The sequence below is a fragment of the Neolamprologus multifasciatus genome, chromosome 1 (assembly GCF_963576455.1).
Source record: "Neolamprologus multifasciatus chromosome 1, fNeoMul1.2, whole genome shotgun sequence".
NCBI classification, from domain to species: domain Eukaryota; kingdom Metazoa; phylum Chordata; class Actinopteri; order Cichliformes; family Cichlidae; genus Neolamprologus; species Neolamprologus multifasciatus.
The window spans coordinates 35650310-35670008 of NC_140439.1; the positions used below are offsets into that span (position 1 = coordinate 35650310).

Consider the following 19699-nt stretch of genomic DNA (forward strand, 5'->3'; position numbering starts at 1 on the left):
CAGCAAAGTAGGACCAAAGAGGGAAAAAAGTTGATAACATTCATTCATTCGTTACATTTCTGAACTTCAGGTTGACCAATTCAAAAAACAACCAATGAGAGCAGAGGATACTCTGGCTGCTGCATTTTTTTTTTCGTTAATTTTGCTCGTTTTTAAGGTATTTATACATAGTTATTCATCAGTTTTCATGGTTGCTTGATTCTTAGTTGTTCTTTATTGTCAAATGTTCTCTAATATTCTTTGGTTTCAGTTCCTGTTCTATGTATTAAAGTGTTAGTTTTCTTGAATTTATTTGATTAGATGAGATAAGTTAAACCTTTATTAATCCCTCGGGTGAGTTCCTCCGGAAAATTCAGTTTCCAGTAGCACAGCACCAACAGAAGTTGCAAGTTACAGAGTTGGAATACCGAATAAAGGAAAATGAGCATAAATATATATAAACATATATAAATAAAATTATTTAATAGGGATACATAGGTTAAATAGTGTACTGGCAGATTTCTTTATTCATGTATTGATCACATATTTTAACCATATTACTTTAGTAATCGTAATGGTAATATCACTGCCAGAAGCAGTAATTGCAACACTGCATGTCATGGCACCTGAAGTTCTAATCCTCACACCACATTTTTGCACAAGGAAACTATTTTTTGTGTGTCTGATTTATCAGGCTTTTGTGTTTTGGGTTTTTTTTGTGTGTGTGAAGGAAACTGTGGTTTTACTGGCGGCTTGTTCATTATGCAATCACATTGTATTGTTGAAAAATATGTATACAATGTGAAACATATACGGTGTTAAAATCAGTATCACTCTTTTCAAAGACAAGGAGAGTTGATCACATCATTTACAGCAGCACCTCTTGCATCTGTTGATCCAGGCTGGACCTCCAGGATGGACCTCTAGTAACTTACACGGCACGCTTCCTTTCATGAAAGTTTACTTCTGCCTTCGAAAAATATAACATTGCAGGGCCTAAAATACAGATTTTGAAGCTTCAAAAAGAAGCATCCAAAATTCAGAATCAGGATTGTGATGAACATGTTTTGTCTGTTTGCGCTAAAACCAAGTTAAAAACATGAAGTTCTCTAAAAGCACACAAACCACATTTTCCTGCATGACTGTCTGGTGATTTAATTAATCTGTTGATTTTTAATAACTCAGTTAAACATGATTTGAAGCTGATACAATTTTGAAGTCTGAATTCAGAGACAAATGCACAGCAAGATGTTTGGTTGCTTGGTCACCACTTACTCAGTGGGTTCTGTGTTGTGAAACTGTTGACGTCCTTGCGACCTGGTGGGAGAGAAGTGTAAGTGACTTCATTTTTTTTGTTGTTTTGAGGAGCTGCTAACAGTTAGTGTTACTCATCTTGTAAGGACACAACTGTAAGCATTGCAGCAATTACATCATAAGTTTACTCAACACCAACTTGTGAAATAGACAGATGATTTTGATGAGTAGAAGTGTAATCCACATCATGATTCACTCTTCCACAAATAGCTCTATGCTGTAAGAAGGCCATTCAACGTTCTGCCCAACCTGGTTGAAGTGTGCTTAACCATCTGAGCTGAGAATTTCACACATTCTTAGCAGAGCTTTGGTTGAGAGGTCAGTGGATTCATGGCAATCTTTTTTCTACGATGTCATGAGGTTCATGAGTAATTTTAAGCTGCTGGTTTGGAGGCCAGGCTAGCTATGGGGAAAGAGTATGTCTGGGTGATGGTGAGGAGGAAGCATCTTAAACAGAAGCCCCAGGTTCACCACCAACCTGTTCAAGTGTCTAACCACTTTTCCCCACTGGGTGACACACCCACCAGGGATCAAACCCTTGTAACTGGCGATTCTGTTCTGAGACAAGGGTAAGGGTAAACATACTGAATCAGTGTTGTACTTTGCCAAAACAATGTTAGACTCTGTAGCTTTCTGTGGTTCCCTTCCCAATCAGACCAGGAGTGACATGTTTAGCTGCATGTTCTCCTTATTGCTGTCTGCCTGAGTGGTGTCCAAAAAACGATGTGGGCTTCATAGATATTTGGGAAACTTTCTGGAGGAAACCTGGTCTTGTTAGGAGAGACGGCATCCATCCCGCTTTGGATGGAGAAGCTTTCATTTCTAGTAAACTGGCCAAAGTTATTAAATCCCTCAAAGTATGACTATCCAGAGTTGGGACCAGGAAGCAGAGTTGCAGTCTTACATGACTTAATAATTGGTCAAAAAATTGTTTTACTGTGCCTTACAGGAACCTGGTTACAGCTGGATGGTTTTGTTAGTTTAAATGAATCGACACCCCCGAGTTATTCTAATCATCAGAAACGCCCCCTCGACACACCAGCCGAGGGGGCGGTGTGGCAGCAGTTTTCAACACCAGCCTATTAATTAACCAAAGACCCAGACAGACTCATTTGAAAGCCTGATGCTTAGCCTTGTCCACTCTAGCTGCAAAAGTCAAAAAAACAGTCTTATTTTTTATCATCTATCGTCCACCTCGGCCTTACACAGAGTTTCTGTTTGATTTCTCAGACTTTTTATCTGATTTAGTGCTCAACTCAGATAAAACAATTATTGTGGGTGGTTTTAACATTCATGTAGATGCTAAAAATGACAGCCTCAACACAGCATTTAATCTGTTGTTAGACTCAATTCGCTTCTCTAAAAATGTAAAAGAACCCACCCACCACTTAATATAAAGCACCTTGAGGCGCTAGTCTTGATTATTTATACAGTTATACTTAAATAAAAATGAAATAACAGTCACACAGAAACAAAAGTTAATTACTTGCAACTAAATAACTATTATTAGATGATGTTTTGAAGAAAAAGGAAGTAATCAAATGTCCCCGCTTTCCATATTCGCAACAGATAAGAAGAAGTTAAGCCATAATTGTCAGGAACTGTTGAGAATTATAGGTTATCAAGGAAGTGAAACCTGAACCTGCATCTTATTATTTTTCTAAAAATGGCAACCAGAGTGTGCAGCAGTAGGTCAGAGGGCTCTCGAAATGTCTACCACTCCACCATCGAGAGCGTTCTGACTTACTGCTGCACACTCTGTTTCAACTGCTGCACCGCTGAGGACAAGAGGAAACTGCACGTGGGTGGGCAATTGGCACCATACTAACTCCCCTCAGAGACATTTATACTGGCAGACTTCAACAGAAAGCCAGCATCATCATCAAAGACCCCTCGCACCCTGGACACTTGCAAAATAAAATTCAATATTTAGTATTTACTGTAATTTATGCTTATGCTTACCTTTCTTTCTTTCTTTCTTTCTTTCTTTCTTTCTTTCTTTCTTTCTTTCGCTCCCTTCTTTCGCTCCCTTTCTTTCTTTCTTTCTTTCGCTCCCTTTCTTCCTTTCTTTCTTTCTTTCTTTCTTTCACTCCCTTTCTTTCTTTCTTTCTTTCTTTCTTTCGCTCCCTTCTTTCGCTCCCTTTCTTTCTTTCTTTCTTTCTTTCTTTCTTTCTTTCTTTCTCTCGCTCCCTTTCTTCCTTTCTTTCTTTCTTTCGCTCCCTTTCTTTCTTTCTTTCTTTCTTTCTTTCTTTCGCTCCCTTCTTTCGCTCCCTTTCTTTCTTTCTTTCTTTCTTTCTCTTTCGCTCCCTTTCTTCCTTTCTTTCTTTCTTTCTTCACTCCCTTCTTTCCTCCTTTTTTTCTTTCCTTTCTTTCTTTCGTTCTTCCTTTCTTTCGCTCCCTTTCTTTCTTTCTTTCTTTCTTCTTTCGCTCCCTTCTTTTCTTCCTTTCTTTTCTTTCTTTCTTTCACTCCCCTTCTTTCGCTCCCTTTCTTTCTTTCTTTCTTTCTTTCTTTCTTTCTTTCTTTCGCTCCCTTTCTTCCTTTCTTTCTTCCTTTCTTTCTTTCGCTCCCTTTCTTTCTTTCTTCCCTTTCTTTCTTTCTTTCTTTCGCTCCCTTTCTTCCTTTCTTTCTTTCTTTCTTTCTTTCTTTCGCTCCCTTTCTTTCTTTCTTTCTTTCGCTCCCTTCTTTCGCTCCCTTTCTTTCTTTCTTTCTTTCGCTCCCTTTCTTCCTTTCTTTCTTTCTTTCTTTCGCTCCCTTCTTTCTTTCCCTTCCTTTTCTTTCATTCTTTCTTTCTTCCTTTCGCTCCCTTTCTTTCTTTCTTTCTTTCGCTCCCTTTCTTCCTTTCTTTCTTTCTTTCGCTCCCTTCTTTCTTTCTTTCTTTCTTTCTTTCGCTCCCTTTCTTTCTTTCTTTCTTTCTTTCTTTCTTTCGCTCCCTTCTTTCTTTCTTTCGCTCCCTTCCTTTCTTTCTTTCTTTCTTTCGCTCCCTTCCTCCCTTTCTTTCTTTCGCTCCCTTCCTTCCTTCCTTTCTTTCGCTCCCTTTCTTTCTTTCGCTCCCTTTCTTTCCCTCTTTCACTCCCTTTCTTTCTTTCGCTCCCTTTCTTTCTTTCTTTCGCTCCCTTCCTTCCTTTCTTTCGCTCCCTTTCTTTCTTTCGCTCCCTTTCTTTCCCTCTTTCACTCCCTTTCTTTCTTTCTTTCTTTCGCTCCCTTTCTTTCTTTCTCATCCCCCAGTCATGTCTGTCCTGTCTGTAACAACTGAAAATAAAATAAAATAAATAAATAATAATAACCAAGGTCAATCAAATGGACCAATATGGCAAGACTGCGATGATCCACTAGGTAAAGTAAATCCGTTGGGCATCTTTCTTGGCCTTCGGACAGTAATTCTGATGGCTAAAGAACCAAACAGGACAGGCAAAAAAAAAAAGAAGAAGACAGAATTAAATCGTCTTATAGATAACACGGTCCATTGAGGGAAAGTCAGTGGAGTCCGTTCAGTCTTGTAAATACTGCGGAAGAATTCATGATTCAAATCTGAACTTTAAAAACTAGCATCTGTCATATTTAAGGAAACTTTCATTTCTACACTGATAAACACATGAGTATTCTATTTTATTATGCTTTTATTGAATGTGTTTTGTCCTTTCCCCTGGTATCAGAGCTCGGATACTTACAGCAGTGGCCAGAAGTTTACATACGCTCATCGCTGGCATGAAGTGATGAGCACACAATAACATGCATACAGAGTGACATGTCAAAGATCATATTCAAGAGACAACCAGCACATGTAAGATTTCATTTATAATACATGATGTGAATCATATTATGCCATTTCTAAAAGATTTGATGAAAGCCCACAATCAGTGTAGAAAAACATCTTAGAAGATGTGGACAGGGGTCTGCGTAAGAGAGACTCAACAGGCTTCCTAGCAAACTGTTTCCTCTATTTCCATCTATAACCTGAAACGTGTTTCTTGGTATTTCCTGTGCCAAGCTTAAACAACATCACACACTGTTTGATCCAAACAGCATGTACTACATAGTGATGTTGCACTACTCCTGACAGTTTCAGGAACTAGGGGTGGGTGATAAACACCTTTATCAGCAGGAGACAGAAGTGCATCAGTGGCCATCCAGGTAAAAAGCAGATCATGGAGTCATGCATGATCTGGGCAATTCATAAGAGTTCGGTATGGGGGCCCCACAGGGAACGGTTCTGGCACCGTTCCTCTTCACCATCTACACTGCAGACTTCTATACAACTCCACCCAGTGCTTCCTGCAGAAGTTCTCTGATGACTCTGCAATAGTCACCTCATCACTGATGGGGACGACAGGGAGTACAGACGACTGACCCAAGGCTTTGTGGACTGGTGCCAGCAGAACTACCTCCAGATCAACACCAGTAAAACCAAGCAGCTGGAGGTAGACTTCTGCAGGCACAAACATCCTCCACTGCAACCACTGAACATCCAAGGTACTGACAATGAGACTGTGGGCAGCTACAGGTATCTTGGTGTTCATCTGAACAATAAACTGGACTGGACTCCTAATTCAGACGCCCTATACAGGAAAGGGCAGAGCAGGCTGTACCTGCTGCGGAGGCTCAGGCCTTTTGGAGTGAAGGGCCCACTCCTGAAGACCTTCTATGACTCTGTGGTGGCCTCAGCTATCTTTTACGGTGTGGTCTAATGAGGCAGCAGCATCTCTGCTGGGGACAGGAAGAGACTGAACAGGCTGATCAGAAGGGCCAGCTCTGTTCTAGGATGCCCTCTGGACCCAGTGGAGGTGGTGAGCGACAGGAGAATGGTGGCTAAGCTGACATCCCTGTTGGACAACATCTCCCACCCCATGCAGGAGACTCTGACAGCTCTGAGCAGCTCCTTCAGTGGCAGCTGCGGCACCCACGATGTGGGACGGAGAGATTTCGCAGGTGTTTCCTCCCCACTGCTGTCAGACTCCACAACAAAGACTCCAACTGATCAAACACACACATCCACACATGTGCAATAGCAATAACACTAAGTACAATACTCTTTTCTGGCATTGTTGTATTATACTCAATTTTATATAGCATTTGTATTCTATTTTATTCAATTGTATATAGTATTTTATTCTATTCTATTCTATTGTGTAAAGTTGCGCACAGTATCTATTGATATCTTATTCCAGTGTTTTTCTTTTTTCTAATTTTCCATGTAACTTTCCACTGCCCACTGCTGTAACAAAACAAATTTCCCACGCGTGGGACTAATAAAGGTTATCTTATCTTATCTTCATGCATAAAAAAAGAGGAAAAGTGTCTCCTGTGGGTATTGCTGCCACCTGGTGGCACCTGGTTAGACTTCTTATGTCAGGTCATGATGATGGAGTTGATTATTAACAGTATCAGTATCTGGGAAGAATTGAGGAGATTAAATATAATGTATTTTAAAGTACTCTTAATGTATATAGATCATTTAGAGATTACTCTAGTTGTTTTTTTCTTTTTACCTGAAAGGTGCTATATATAATAACTTAATTATAAGTAGGTACAGCACTAGGAACGATTTATCAGAAAGACCCCAAAGGGTGATGCAATGTAAACTCAAAGAGCCACTCATTACAACCAGGTTATACAGAAGAGCATCTTTAAGTGCACAATACATCAAAACCTGAAAATGAAGATGACACTGGTATTAGTCCTGTCAGCAAGTATAAAGAATTCAAAAATGCCACTCATTAACAATTTTAAATTGAGTGGTTCATCAGTAAATTATTGATGTTTGCTTGTTCATATCTCAAACAGGAAATCAAAAGAATCGCTGTATTTTTCTTTAAATTATTAGTTAATTATTGGTTATACTGGACTACATATCAATAGAAGCCCAACACCTAATATAGGTCATGGATAATGCATTAGTCTTTTCAGTTTCTGCTGTTGAAACTAGTAGTCATCATTTTCTGAGAGGAAGAGTCTCTGATTGATGAGTTATTTGCAGTTTGAGACTTTGACCAGGCCATCGCCACAGACCACAGGAAAATAAATACACCTGTGAAGAGAAAGACATAGTTTGTCAGTTTTTCTAGTAAATGATCAAAGTCCAGTTAATCCTTGACATGATGATCACATACTAACCTTGAAGGGAGTTCAATACGGTGAATACGTAGATCCCAGGGAGTGAAACGTATGTAGTGCTGGCTAACCCCCAAGGTAACCCAAGCACACAGCTGAGGCCCAGCACTGTGACACAGTCCTTCCATAACCTCTTCTTTCTCTCTTTGTTTATCTTCTTCCAGTCACTGCTGCTTCCAAAGCTTCTATCACCCCTTCTTAGCTCCAACATCTTAAACACCACCAGCCCCAACATGCAGGCATTGAACACAACCACCAAGAAAGGAAAAGCCACAGTAGTGATGTAGCTGACTACGAGGAGCTTTTGTTCAGACTCGTTGCTTATCCAGCACCTGCTCATTATTAAAGACATAAAAAATGGATTTGCTTAGAAATAAAATCTCCTGGCTCACTCTAATATCAAGTGATACCAAAGATAGTTTCTTACATGTGTTGTGTTGAATTGCTGTTGCTGTATTTCAGAGTGTATTTGCCATAAACACGTGAAATCCCACAAACAGCTGCAACCAGTGTAGGAAAACCTGAAAACATGGAAGACAGAATTAATGTCAGCTGAATGTTCTTAAGGACAGCGTGAGGCATTATTATCACTGTTTCTCTGCTTCTCAATGCTGCTGCTAGAGTCCAGACTGGTACATTAAACATGAACATGTTTAACCATCTTGGTTAAACTAACTACCTGCGTAAATGAAGGTTCATTGAAATGAGCTCATTTCTAAGTTTCAGACTGCTTACAGCAGGGGTGTCCAAACTTCCATTTTTAATGGGCCCGCAAGTAATTTTATAAATAGAATAGAATATGGCCCACACTTCAACTTTTGCTGGAGTGTATTGCACTTCTTAGTTTTAACACCAGGGGGAGCTGCTGTTGATCAAGGCAGTTGCGCCACCAAAAAGGACAATCACAGAAGAAATTTAAAGTATGAAATATTCATTTATAAAAACACATATAAATGTATCTACTGTCTCAGTGGCTGATTGTGCCCCACAGGCCTCATTGTGGCCTCATTGTGAGCTTGAAGACATTTATAATGTTTAAGTAGTTTAATGTGTAGGTGCTGACGATAAACACATTGTGAATGAAAGCCGGGGAACTTTGGTAGCACAGAAACAAGTGGCTATTCTTTGTGACCATATGAATCGGTCCCTCATATTATCATTATTTCACCCAAAGGCACCAAGTTAATACTTAAAAAAGCTGCAGAAATACACAGAAATATAAACAGTACTTGGTGACAACTTTGCTTTTAGCCTTTAACCCTCTGGGGTCCAGGGTATAATTGGCTGTTTTTGACTACTTTTCATTTGGCGTCTATATTTCACCTTTAAAAACTGTTTATCTTGCCAATCTGTTATTTTCTCATTTTGACAAACTGTATAAGCACAACTGATCTAAATTCAGACAAAATGTAAAATACGAGTTATACTTTTGACTGTAAAAACATTTTTAACAAATCATTTTCATGACTTGAAATGCAAATAGAAATTGTACATTTAAAAAAAAATATGCACAAGTTTTTCAAACAACAAAGTTATATGGTACTATTTACACCCAAAAATGCAACCAAGGCTCAGACGTTTTTATATAACCATTTAAAACTACTTACAGAACAGTAAGGTGTTTTGCACCAAACAGGAAGGCACACAAATTCTTTATGCAACTCCAAAAAATAATTTGTATCCACTAAGACAGAGGAGAACAGCACAGGGATAAACCTGCAGGTCTGACAGCAGGTGTGTCACTCCTGTTTTCCACCTGGAGACAGCGTTTACACTGCGATCTGCTTTTTGTGGCTTTTTTGCAGCAACTGTGACATTCTCTAGTAGAAGTGACACACAAATCAAAACAATGACTACACTACACACTAACTACACAAGATAACACCCTAACTTGAGACTCCAAACATGGTAAACGTCACAAATCTCTCAAGTATCAAAACTCGCTTTCTCTTTCTTTCGCTCACTTGCTCTCTCTCGCTGGTGTCACTCCTAAAACTTCCCCCTCTTCCTAAACAACCAAATGCCACATCTTGCCATGTCATTTTCTGATTGGTCGAAATGGTACATTTTTCCACCAATAGGGAAGGAGTATTTTTTCTTTTCCTTTTTTCACTCCCAAGCTGAGAGTGTTTGCTAGTGCTGTCTGTAGAAAACGCCGTTTTTACAGTTTGTTCCCCCTGCAAACACCACTGTTTTATTCAGAAAAAAACATTGCGTGTATTTTTTATCATACCTCTGGTTTTACATGGTCTATCAACACAATTTAAAAACTGGTGTATAGTTTGAAGTCCGCACTTTCGACCCAAATTGAAATTTTGTTTTTACATTTTGCGATTCATTTTATTTCTCTATCTGATAAGAAAACTATTCAATCAGAAAGTTATTTGTGGTGAATGACATACAGTTACACTTTCAAGCACTTTTAAGCACCACATCTGAAATTCAAGCATTTTTCAAACCTTGAAAAGACAATATTAAAATTCTATCATTTTCAAGGATTTCAAGCACCTGTACGAACCCTGTCCTTAAAATTTTGTACACCATGCTGACTGCACAGGTGATCTTACCAACAGCTGTTGATTCTAAACAGAATAAATTAGAATGACTAAAGCTGAACAATATACGATCGTCCATTTCACAGTATTATTATCTGAACTTAAAACACTTCTCTCATAGACAGCCTTTTCAATTAAGGCCTAATTTATAACAGTGTCATTTAATTACTTTTAAAATACATACAAGAAATTTCATGATTCGTGATTTTTTTTTAAGTAGTTTTGTACCTATTTGCCCTCGTGTTTGGTCAGTGTCTGTTGTGCTTAAATAGGTTATGCAAATAAAGCGAATTTACTTGACCTTAAACCCTTTATTGTGATGTAACACTTCAACACAATCCACTTTCATTTAAAGATTTGTGACAGTGTATTGCAGAGCAGCGTCCCACCTAAACGACACTCACCCCATCCAATCAGGCTGAGTTTGAGCAGGTACCTCCTCACATAGATGTTAAAGACCCGGATGAGCAGAAGGTAGAGGTGGAAGCCCTCCAGAGCACTCCAGGTGAGGGTGGCCAGCAGGGACCAGTGTAAAACCAGACCCAGTACCAGGCAAGATGAGCTGTCCTCTTTTTCCTTCAGTTGGGCCAGGAGGCTGGACAGCAGGAAGGTGAGATGGAGGCAGAACATCGCCACTGTTAGCTGCATGTGCAGACTTATGGATTTCTCAGGATGCCGCCGACTAAAACAGAAACAGAATTATTCTCTTGTTGCCAACTGTGGAGATAGTGGATATTATCTTGCCTTTTTAGATGTGAGATGATGGTAAAAACTCCACACTAATGCAGCAGATAAAATTATATGTAAGAAAGGCCAAGAGGCTGTAGCCTCACTTCTCTAATGGTCTCTTAACTAGATGTAGCCACAAAGTTCACTTAATACCACACTTTGAGTAGCAGTCGCCTCATTTGCATAATATAATGTTAGAAATGAAACAGAATATGGTTTGAACTGAAATGGGAAAATCAACAAATTCATTAAACAAACAAATTACAAAGACAAACATGACAAAATCACTCTCAGACAGATTTATTAATGTACACAACATTTCTTTAATTAATTACTTTACAAATTTCATTCACAATCACATTTTTTTTTTACCATTAATATTATTGAGTTTGTTTTCTTAATGTTCAGGGGTTTTTATGGCATTTCCAGGCCCTCGTAGCAGTGTTTCTTTGAGGCTACTTGACAGAAGATGTCTCTGGGGAAGTGGCTACATTTTGTTTATACCAGTACCAACATGTTGAAAAAAAATAGTTCCCAAAATGTAAGCAGCAACTGAGCTTTTGTGACGCAATCTCTGCAACCTCACACGCTCATCGTTCTTTGCAGAGACAACTGTTACAGGAAGAGGGATGTTTCTTTATACAGGGAACCCTGACAAAAGTTAGCAAATACATCTGTAGCAAAAGTTCGACCCTTTAGTTCATAAACAGCACAGTATTTGTGTCCTCAGAGGTTTTTGCCACAAACCAGACTCAGATATACTCTGTCAGTGTATTACAGGCTATTAGTAAGTTCTTTGGTGATGCAGAGTATGAGTGCATTCTATTTTATTTTATGTAATTACATTGCTGTGGAGACACACACTGGACATAGGAGAGTCTGAGTCAAGAGTTTCTTCTTTCCCTACAGAGCTCTACAGATACCAGCTGTTTATGTAAATGGAAGCGGTGTAATACTGCAAACATCAGGACATCACTCCATGTATTCTATTTGCCAAACAACAACAGTTGTTTTATACAGCAGTGTTTAATCATCCACAAGTCAACATGTCAGCTACTCCTCAGATAATCACTGACCTAATGCACAAACTCGACTCTATTTGCTCCATTTGCTAAATTCCTCCTTGTGAGACTTTAATTGTTGCAATTTAAAGAAGACTCTGCAGTTAGCAGAAGGTACAGCTATGACTTCATTTCATCAGAGTACTCGGGAAGACCAAAGTGAGTCAAAAACAGCTCATGACTTTTTACAGAAAGTGCTGTATCACATTGTGCAGAAACTACGGCCTCTCTACAGGACTTACTCAATTTAGCAGGGTTGGTCTCACTTTTGAGCTGTTGCCACCTGATAAAAAAGCGTCAAAAGCAGTTTACTTCTCAGTGCCATAACAACATTGAACCTCAAGATATACTGCCCCCCCCCCCCCAATTCCCTTCTGCCCCCACCTTTTCCCACTCCTCTTCTTCCTGCAATAAGTTGTCTTCTGTATAATATCACAGCCAAAACTAATATTGTGAAAAAACGGGAAATACTTGCACCATCATGCTACTCTATTACATTTTATTAAATGTATGTATATTAACTGTATGGGTTCCCTTTGCTTGTCTTTGCCTGAAGGGCCGCCATGCACCAGGTGTCATGCAAAGCTAGTTATCCCTGAGAGGATTAGTTTCTCCCCCGTCGGGAGCGCAGGGGAAACAGATGCTGTCGGAGATAACTACCTTGGCACAACAGGTGTCAAAGCACTGACAGCAGCCTATTTGTTCATTTTTTAAATACTGCCACCGGATTGTTCAATCAACTTTCTTAATGCGACCGGCTCCCCTCTACCTTCTCACGCACCTTGTGAAAAAGTTTAGTGTGGAAGAAGTGGTGAAAAGGTGGAGCTGGAAAGCTGAGAGAAAACAATAAAAAAAACTAAACATAAATGCAGCAAAATGTGTCAAAGTAACGGCATGTAAGCCGTCAGGGTTGCCTGACTGTCAACCAGCAACAAATAGTAACCAATCCTTACAGGTTGCTGGTGCTGCTGCTAACACCAGCTGTGGAGAAGTGAGGAAGCGATGGAGGAATGTGAAATGAAAAAATGTTTTTTTCATACTAGTTTATCTTTCTCAGAATCATTTTGTCATGTCACTAGAACAGGCTGAAACCATCTCGAAAATGGTGAATATTAGGACAGCTGCTGGCCCCGATGCCATCTATGCATGCACACTGCATTATTGTGCTCATTAGCTCAGTGAGGATTTTTCTACATTCGTACAGAGATGTTTAGAGGGTGGAGACATAACCAGCATACAGAACAAATTAAAGGTAACTGATGTGAAGTCATTTAGAAAAAAAAAACATATTAATCACAATACTAAAAAAGATGCAAGAAAACTAAATGAGTTAAGATCAGCTGTATTTACACATCTTGTGATTTAAAAAAAATTGATGAGGTTGTGTCCTCGACTGATGACAGATTAGATCCACTCCTGTTTGCTTATAAAGTAAGAATTGATATAGATGATGATAAGCTAATTGTTCTAGATCATACAGCATATAAGCATCTTCTGCTTTTGATAAGGTGCAGCCCCATGTACTGATGGACTCATTAGCCTCTGAGATTATTTTACCTGATCAGATTTTAATGTTACATTTGAATTTTTTAACTGAGAAACTTAAATGGGATTTCTGTAAAATGTCCAACCCTCTCAAACCTATCAAACTCCAGCTCTCCTGAGGGCTGTGTTTTTTCTCCTCTGGTTTTTATCATGTACACAGACAGCTCCTAGACTTGAAGTTTCCTGATAACACTGCACTGCTGCCTCCTCTTCAGACCTCACAGACAGGTCTGGCTGATGCTTTGCTTGCATTTGTTAAATGTTTGGAATGACGATTTCCTTAAACTTAATGTGACTAAGAGTGGATCATTAATCACTGATTTAGGGGAAGACAGCTGGAAGCCAAAGGCTAGTACGAGCATAAGCCAGGTATAGAAGTCCAAATTGTGCATACTTTGTTTAAGAAGCAGTTGGAAACAACCTGGTACTTCTTTAATTCCTTCATCAAACCAATACTCTTATGAGGTTTGTTCTTATTTTTTCATCTCTTATTATAACTGGTCTGCTTATGTTTGAGTGTGGGTGTTGTGGTCAGAGACCTTATCACTGAGCTGCTGTCACTAACGAACTGAATAGCTTTTATACAGTCTATTTTCTCCAGTTTCTCATTTGATCACAATTGGGAACTGAAAACTATAAAGTTTTAAATGTGAATAATATGACATCTACTCACTGTAGATAAATATAGATGAACAAACTGATCAGTGCGAAGGGGGCGGAGAGTCCCGATCCAATGTAAGTGATGTAGTTTAGCTTGTCAGCATCAGCTTTCGTCACTGATATTCCTGGATTCTGCAACATAAAAAGATGAAGTTGTTTTGAAATGTATTTTACATAAGAAATTTGTTTTAGTAGCAGACCAAAATTTGTTAATTGATCAATCGCCAAATTTCCTGTCAGGGCTCTGTGTGTGGGCAGGCGGAGATGAGGATCCAAATGCAGGACTCGGAAAACAGAATGCAACTCAAAACCTCAGCTTTATTAAAAACAAAACATGAAGTGAAGACTGACCACTGACACCAAAAACACACAGGTATAATCTGAGGGTACGACACGACACCAAGCACGGGAAAACACAGGGCTTAAATACACAGGGTAGTAATGAGGGAATGGGCAACAGAAGGGAGACACAGCTGGGAGAGATCAGGGCTAACGAGACGGGGGGAACCAAGCTGCACACACTAACATAAGACAAAGACTTTCACAATAAAACAGGAAACACGAATTACTAAACAAGAACGCAGACTCGACACTGAGAGACAAAATAACATGGAATACATACATGGAACTCAAACAATACATGAAGCAGAATAAAACCAAAATATAATAAACTCAAAATACTGGGTCCAACGGACCCAGAACCGTGACATTTCCATGTTAAGATGGCAAGATGTTTACATTTTGGTGCAATACATGATTGGGAATGTATCGGTTGGTTCACCCTTCATCACAACTATATGACGAGTTAATTATTTTATAAGTGATCCATGTGCTGGCAAAGCTTAAAATTAGAGTGACAGGTGTGCTAACCCATAGCCTTAAATTGTGACTTGATGTCATGGTGGCTCCCTCTATCTTTTATACAATCTATGTGTAACACACTAGTTTGCTCATAGAATAGAATAGCCCTTTATTGTTATTGTACATGCACAACAAAAGTATGTGTACAGTGAACTTATAACTATAATTATAATTTAAATATCATCGTTGAGTGTATTGCTGACAGTTCAGCTCTGGTCATTTGGTTGTGGAAAGACTGGAACTAAATACATGGCTATTTATACAGTATAAATTTGAGACAGCCTCTCAATTTAAATTGTTTATCAACATGTTTATCTAATTAAATATTAATTAGATAAACATGGTGTTTGCCAAAGGCTTTTATCATATGTAGGAAGAGATTTTCAGCTCACCACAAGCACAGCAAAGAAGCTCAGATGGTTGCAGCTGCAAATAAATTCATGTGCCATGTAATTTGTGTCACAGCCTTCATTGCTCCAGTGACCTATAAAGAAAACATTCTGAGTAGCTGAGTCATTTTATTTAGAAACAAAAACACTGAAGGTTGACATCTCCAATAGTACCTGTTCCATCATTTGCTGATGTTTCCTTCCAAAATACACACGTTCCACTTTCAACCTGGAATCAGAATGAACGGTAAACAGGTTGTTACATTTTCTATTTCAGATGTTCGTCCAACACTTTTGTCTTTTTACCTCTTTGTTGTGTTTGAAGGTTAACGTGATGGGTTGTGAGAGATTCTCGACTGCATGGTTTCCTGCCCGCACACATATGACTGAGTCCCTAAATACTTTGCCATTTCTGCGGTGAATTTGTGGTATCCTTCTTTTTTGGGGAGGACTCAGCTGAAAGAAGGACGGCACATAACAGTTATGTTAGGGTGGGATTAATATGAAAAAATGTATCTCAAATCTCAAAAACTAATCTAGCCTTTAATCCTGGCAGAGGACTTGTAGTTAAATTTCAAGATATTTTTTTTAAATGTTGGCAAGTTGTAGCTACAGTTTGTACAGCCACAAGCGCAGTGTTATAAACAAAGTATTTGAAGTTTTCTTGTATATTTCTCGCACTTACATGTTTCAGACCATTAAACAAATTGTAATATTAGGTAAAGGTAGCCAAAAATTGTTGTTGTGAGTAGCCATTTTATAGAACTGTAGTAAGAATGCATTACTTTTCTAAAATAAACATTTTAAAGTCTAATAAAGTTGTTTGTAGACTGGTTGAGGAATTTGTCATATAAGACAAACATTTTAGACTAAATTAAAGCAAACATTTCTCATTGTGGCCCTTAGTGAAAACCACTCTTTATTAAAGGAGCAACTTTTAATCATTTTTCATAATAAGCAACAGCTGATTGTGAAGAGAGCTCGGGGAAATATTTAAGTTTTTTTTCTGTTGCCTTTAGCGTTACAAACCTTAAAATAACTGCTGTTAATTACAGAGGCCACCACCAGGACATCCACCTTAGGCACATTTCCTGTGCTTCTCTGGAGAGCTGATGATGGGATGTGAACTCTATGTTCAAATGTAGGACTCACATCAACCTAAAAAGCATACATGAAAACACAACTTTAAAAAAATGTGTTGTTTGTCAGTAATTAGAGTTCATTAATACAAAAATACAGAAATTCAGATCAAATGTAACTTTTTCACTTCTAAAAAGCACTTCAGCTCTAAATGACCTCACCTCTTGAAGCGAGTCTACTTTGAGTTGTTTGATGCGTCCCACGACGCGGCCTGTTTGGCAGGTCATAATTCGATCCTCGTAACAACTACCGACAGATATTTAACATAGTTCAGATATATAAACATGCAAACAGGGATATAACTGAGGATAAAAAAGACAAACTAATGCAAAGAGATGAGAAGTAAGATCAATGATTTCATAGTGGACCTTTCTCTGCTATTTGATTACTTCATTTGTTCATGGATATACATTTAAAGGAGAAAAAATGAAACTGCAAGAACTTGAGTTGAACAGAAATAGATTCTGTTGTATTTGGTTTAAGCTTCCTTCAGTGCTTTTCAATTTGCACAAAATAACACTGAGCTGTGAAAATCTGACAATAATTAAATAATAATGTCCATATTATCATAGTATCACATTCTACAGCTTTGTCAATTCCAAGCAGCTAACAAAATCCAAAAAGAAATATAAAAAGTACAGTAAATCAGCGGTCCCCAACCTTTTATGCGCCACGGACCAGTTTATGCCCGACAATATTTTCATGGACTGGCCTTTAAGGTGTCGTGGATAAATACAACAAAATAAAACTAGTACCGGTACCGAAAAAAAGAAGATTTATTCATAACACACGTGAAAAGACCAAGGAAAACCGAGTTAACGATAAAAACGATAAAAACGATAACAAAATAACGCTGAAAACCAATAAAAACCCTGAAAACTATACATTTCACACCTGAGCCTCAACTCTCGCGGCCCGGTACCAAACGACTCACGAACCGGTACCGGTCCGAGGCCCAGGGGTTGGGGACCGCTGCAGTAAATCATCCAAATAATGTTTCTAGATGAATCAAGTATGTAACAAGTTTAACAAACGCCAACATACACAATGCACTTAAACAATAATACAAAATTATGGTTATTCCAAAGTGTTACACTGTGTTCTTGTTTGAAACAGCAGTATTTGTTACAATGAGTATATGTTAGAGGCTGTATACTAATACTCTAATGATTCTTATTTGATGATGAAGCCACGTAGAACCACTGAAAAGCAGCCACTGTTGAAAACAATTAACAAGTACTGACAGCATTTATTTATTCATGTAGGACAATTATTTAATTTTTCACAAACAGGAATGCGACATGTACAGTAGAAGCTGCATTACCCTATCCATGACGGGTCACTGTCTCGGCATTCTTTAAGAACATTTTCACAAAAGCCTGTCAAAGTAAAACACACAGAAAAGGAAAGACCAAAATTAGCATAATGAATACATTTAAACAAGACTGGAAGCTGATTAAACGTCTAAGTGGCATCTAACACCAGAGACACATGAGAGACAAGATGTTCTTTTACAAGTATTTGATCAGCACTTGATAAAATTGGAGGTAGTTTTGTGAAACTGGTTGACTTAGAGTCCTTACTAGCTATTGGTAACAAAGAAGCTGGGGTAATTTTACTTTTTCAAGGATTCATGACTTTGAGATTCACTTCACAAGTATACTCCTTTCAACATAAGAGTGATAACATGGTAGGTTTACTCACCACCAGCTCGGGACATAGAAAAACAGAGGGTTGTTGTGATAAAAAGTATAATCCACATTGCGTCTCACTCATCAACAGATATAGATTTGCTGTAAGAGATCCACAGGGTGTTTTTCTGTCTGGTTGTGTTTGCTGAATGAGATCAAATGGGAGTTTCACATCTACATATATCACATGCTTTAACAGACGCGTGGTTCACAGCTCAGAAAAGGAAATGACTCATATCAGGCAATTTCTTTCGGCGCTATCACAATGATCAAATACTTTTAAGTACTAAATTTTCACAGAAATATTAACTGTGTAGAAAAACAGTAGAGCCATTTAAGACTCCGTGAAGACAGTTCTAATATTTTATGTATTTTTAAAAGTGATAAAATAGAAACAGATAAAATTGTGTGCTGTAACTGAAGGACTGACATTAGATGATATCTAGAGTAGGACATTTCTAAAACATACAGTTTTCCTGTGTATGTAGAAGAAAACAAAAGGTCAAGTGACCGTGATCAAGAAGTGCTGATACTTACAGCTTGCTGAGGAAGTAAAACAGGAACTTGCGCCACACCAGTTCTACAGGTTGCAGCACACATAGTAAAATAAGATGCAAATCTTTGAAAATAAAGTCTTTGAAGGTAACTACACTGCGGTATTTTTCTATTCTTCCTGACCTGTTTCTCTTTACATAGTCTATTTCATTTCTAATCAGAATAGCTCATATATTATTCCAAAAATTCCGTTAGTAGTGGTTTGTTTTAAACTTACCTTAGATCTAATGAGGTTTGGTGTGATTGACTTGTGGTATTACAGGTTTATCATTTTAAGTAGTGGCAAGGAAAGTTTTCTGTTCTTCCTCTGCTAGTGGGTAACCAGATCGACAAGAAGATGTGTCAGACACCTTCATAAAGACATGCATAAATTATTCAAAATTATATATCAGGTCTAAGAACTTCAACAGATGTCATAAAAAGTGTAGCACACCACCCGTTATACTGAGTCTAAACCCTCTTACATCAGTTTAGACCCACTATTTTGGGTGTTGGATTAGTTATTGCATCAGATTCCACAATGGTTTTGGTATGGACAGGAATCAGGGAAACTAACCATAAACCCCTTGCCTGCAGGTTACACTTAAACACTAATGAAAGAATTGACCCCAGACAACTTAAGCACAAGAACAGAATATTTACTGTACTTTGGTGCAGCATAAAAATGTACAAAAACACACCTTTTTATGAATTCAAATTATATCACAGTCACTTCAGCAAATGAAATAGATATTTTAAATTAAATAATATCTTATGAAATAATATTAAGCAACACAGAATCAGGTTATCACATCTTGGTGGTGTTGTGCCAAAATGTCATTGCCTGTCAAAAACTGACTTACGGTATTTGCCAAGAAACGACTGCCTGTAATTGCACTGCTAAAAAAAAAACAAAACCAAAAAACCCACACTTGTTGGCCTATGCTATGTGAAACGTGTCAAATATATCCCTCATGAATGATATCAAGTCATCTTGAGCCACAAACAACATCAGTTTTTGGCAAAGTGACTTTTATACTTTTGCTATCCAGTTAAAAAGTCTCATTGACATTAAAAAATGGCTTTTTAAGAGTAATCTGGCGAAGAGGACAACAGAAATTGCAACAAATAT

The 19699-nt window shown here is 38.2% G+C and overlaps 1 protein-coding gene across 2 annotated transcripts; it reads right to left on the minus strand.

The window, feature by feature from the left end:
• Nucleotides 1-4893: 4893 nt before the first annotated feature.
• LOC146526173 (adhesion G protein-coupled receptor G3-like) lies at nt 4894-18369 on the minus strand. 2 transcript variants are annotated; one of them, XM_085181227.1, is made up of 12 exons: nt 18047-18369; nt 17667-17721; nt 16504-16588; nt 16232-16360; nt 15509-15658; nt 15377-15431; nt 15206-15297; nt 13966-14084; nt 10347-10639; nt 7830-7923; nt 7406-7734; nt 4894-7319 (listed from the first exon to the last, which is right to left on the minus strand). In XM_085181227.1, the coding sequence occupies exons 1-12, from the start codon at nt 18102-18104 to the stop codon at nt 7195-7197; spliced, it is 1584 nt and encodes a 527-aa protein (XP_085037353.1). In that variant the 5' UTR covers nt 18105-18369; the 3' UTR covers nt 4894-7194. The 2 variants fall into 2 exon arrangements, with proteins under 2 accessions (XP_085037353.1, XP_085037432.1); XM_085181306.1 differs by having other exon boundaries at nt 10362-10639; nt 18047-18366.
• Between the last annotated feature and the right edge of the window lie 1330 nt (nt 18370-19699).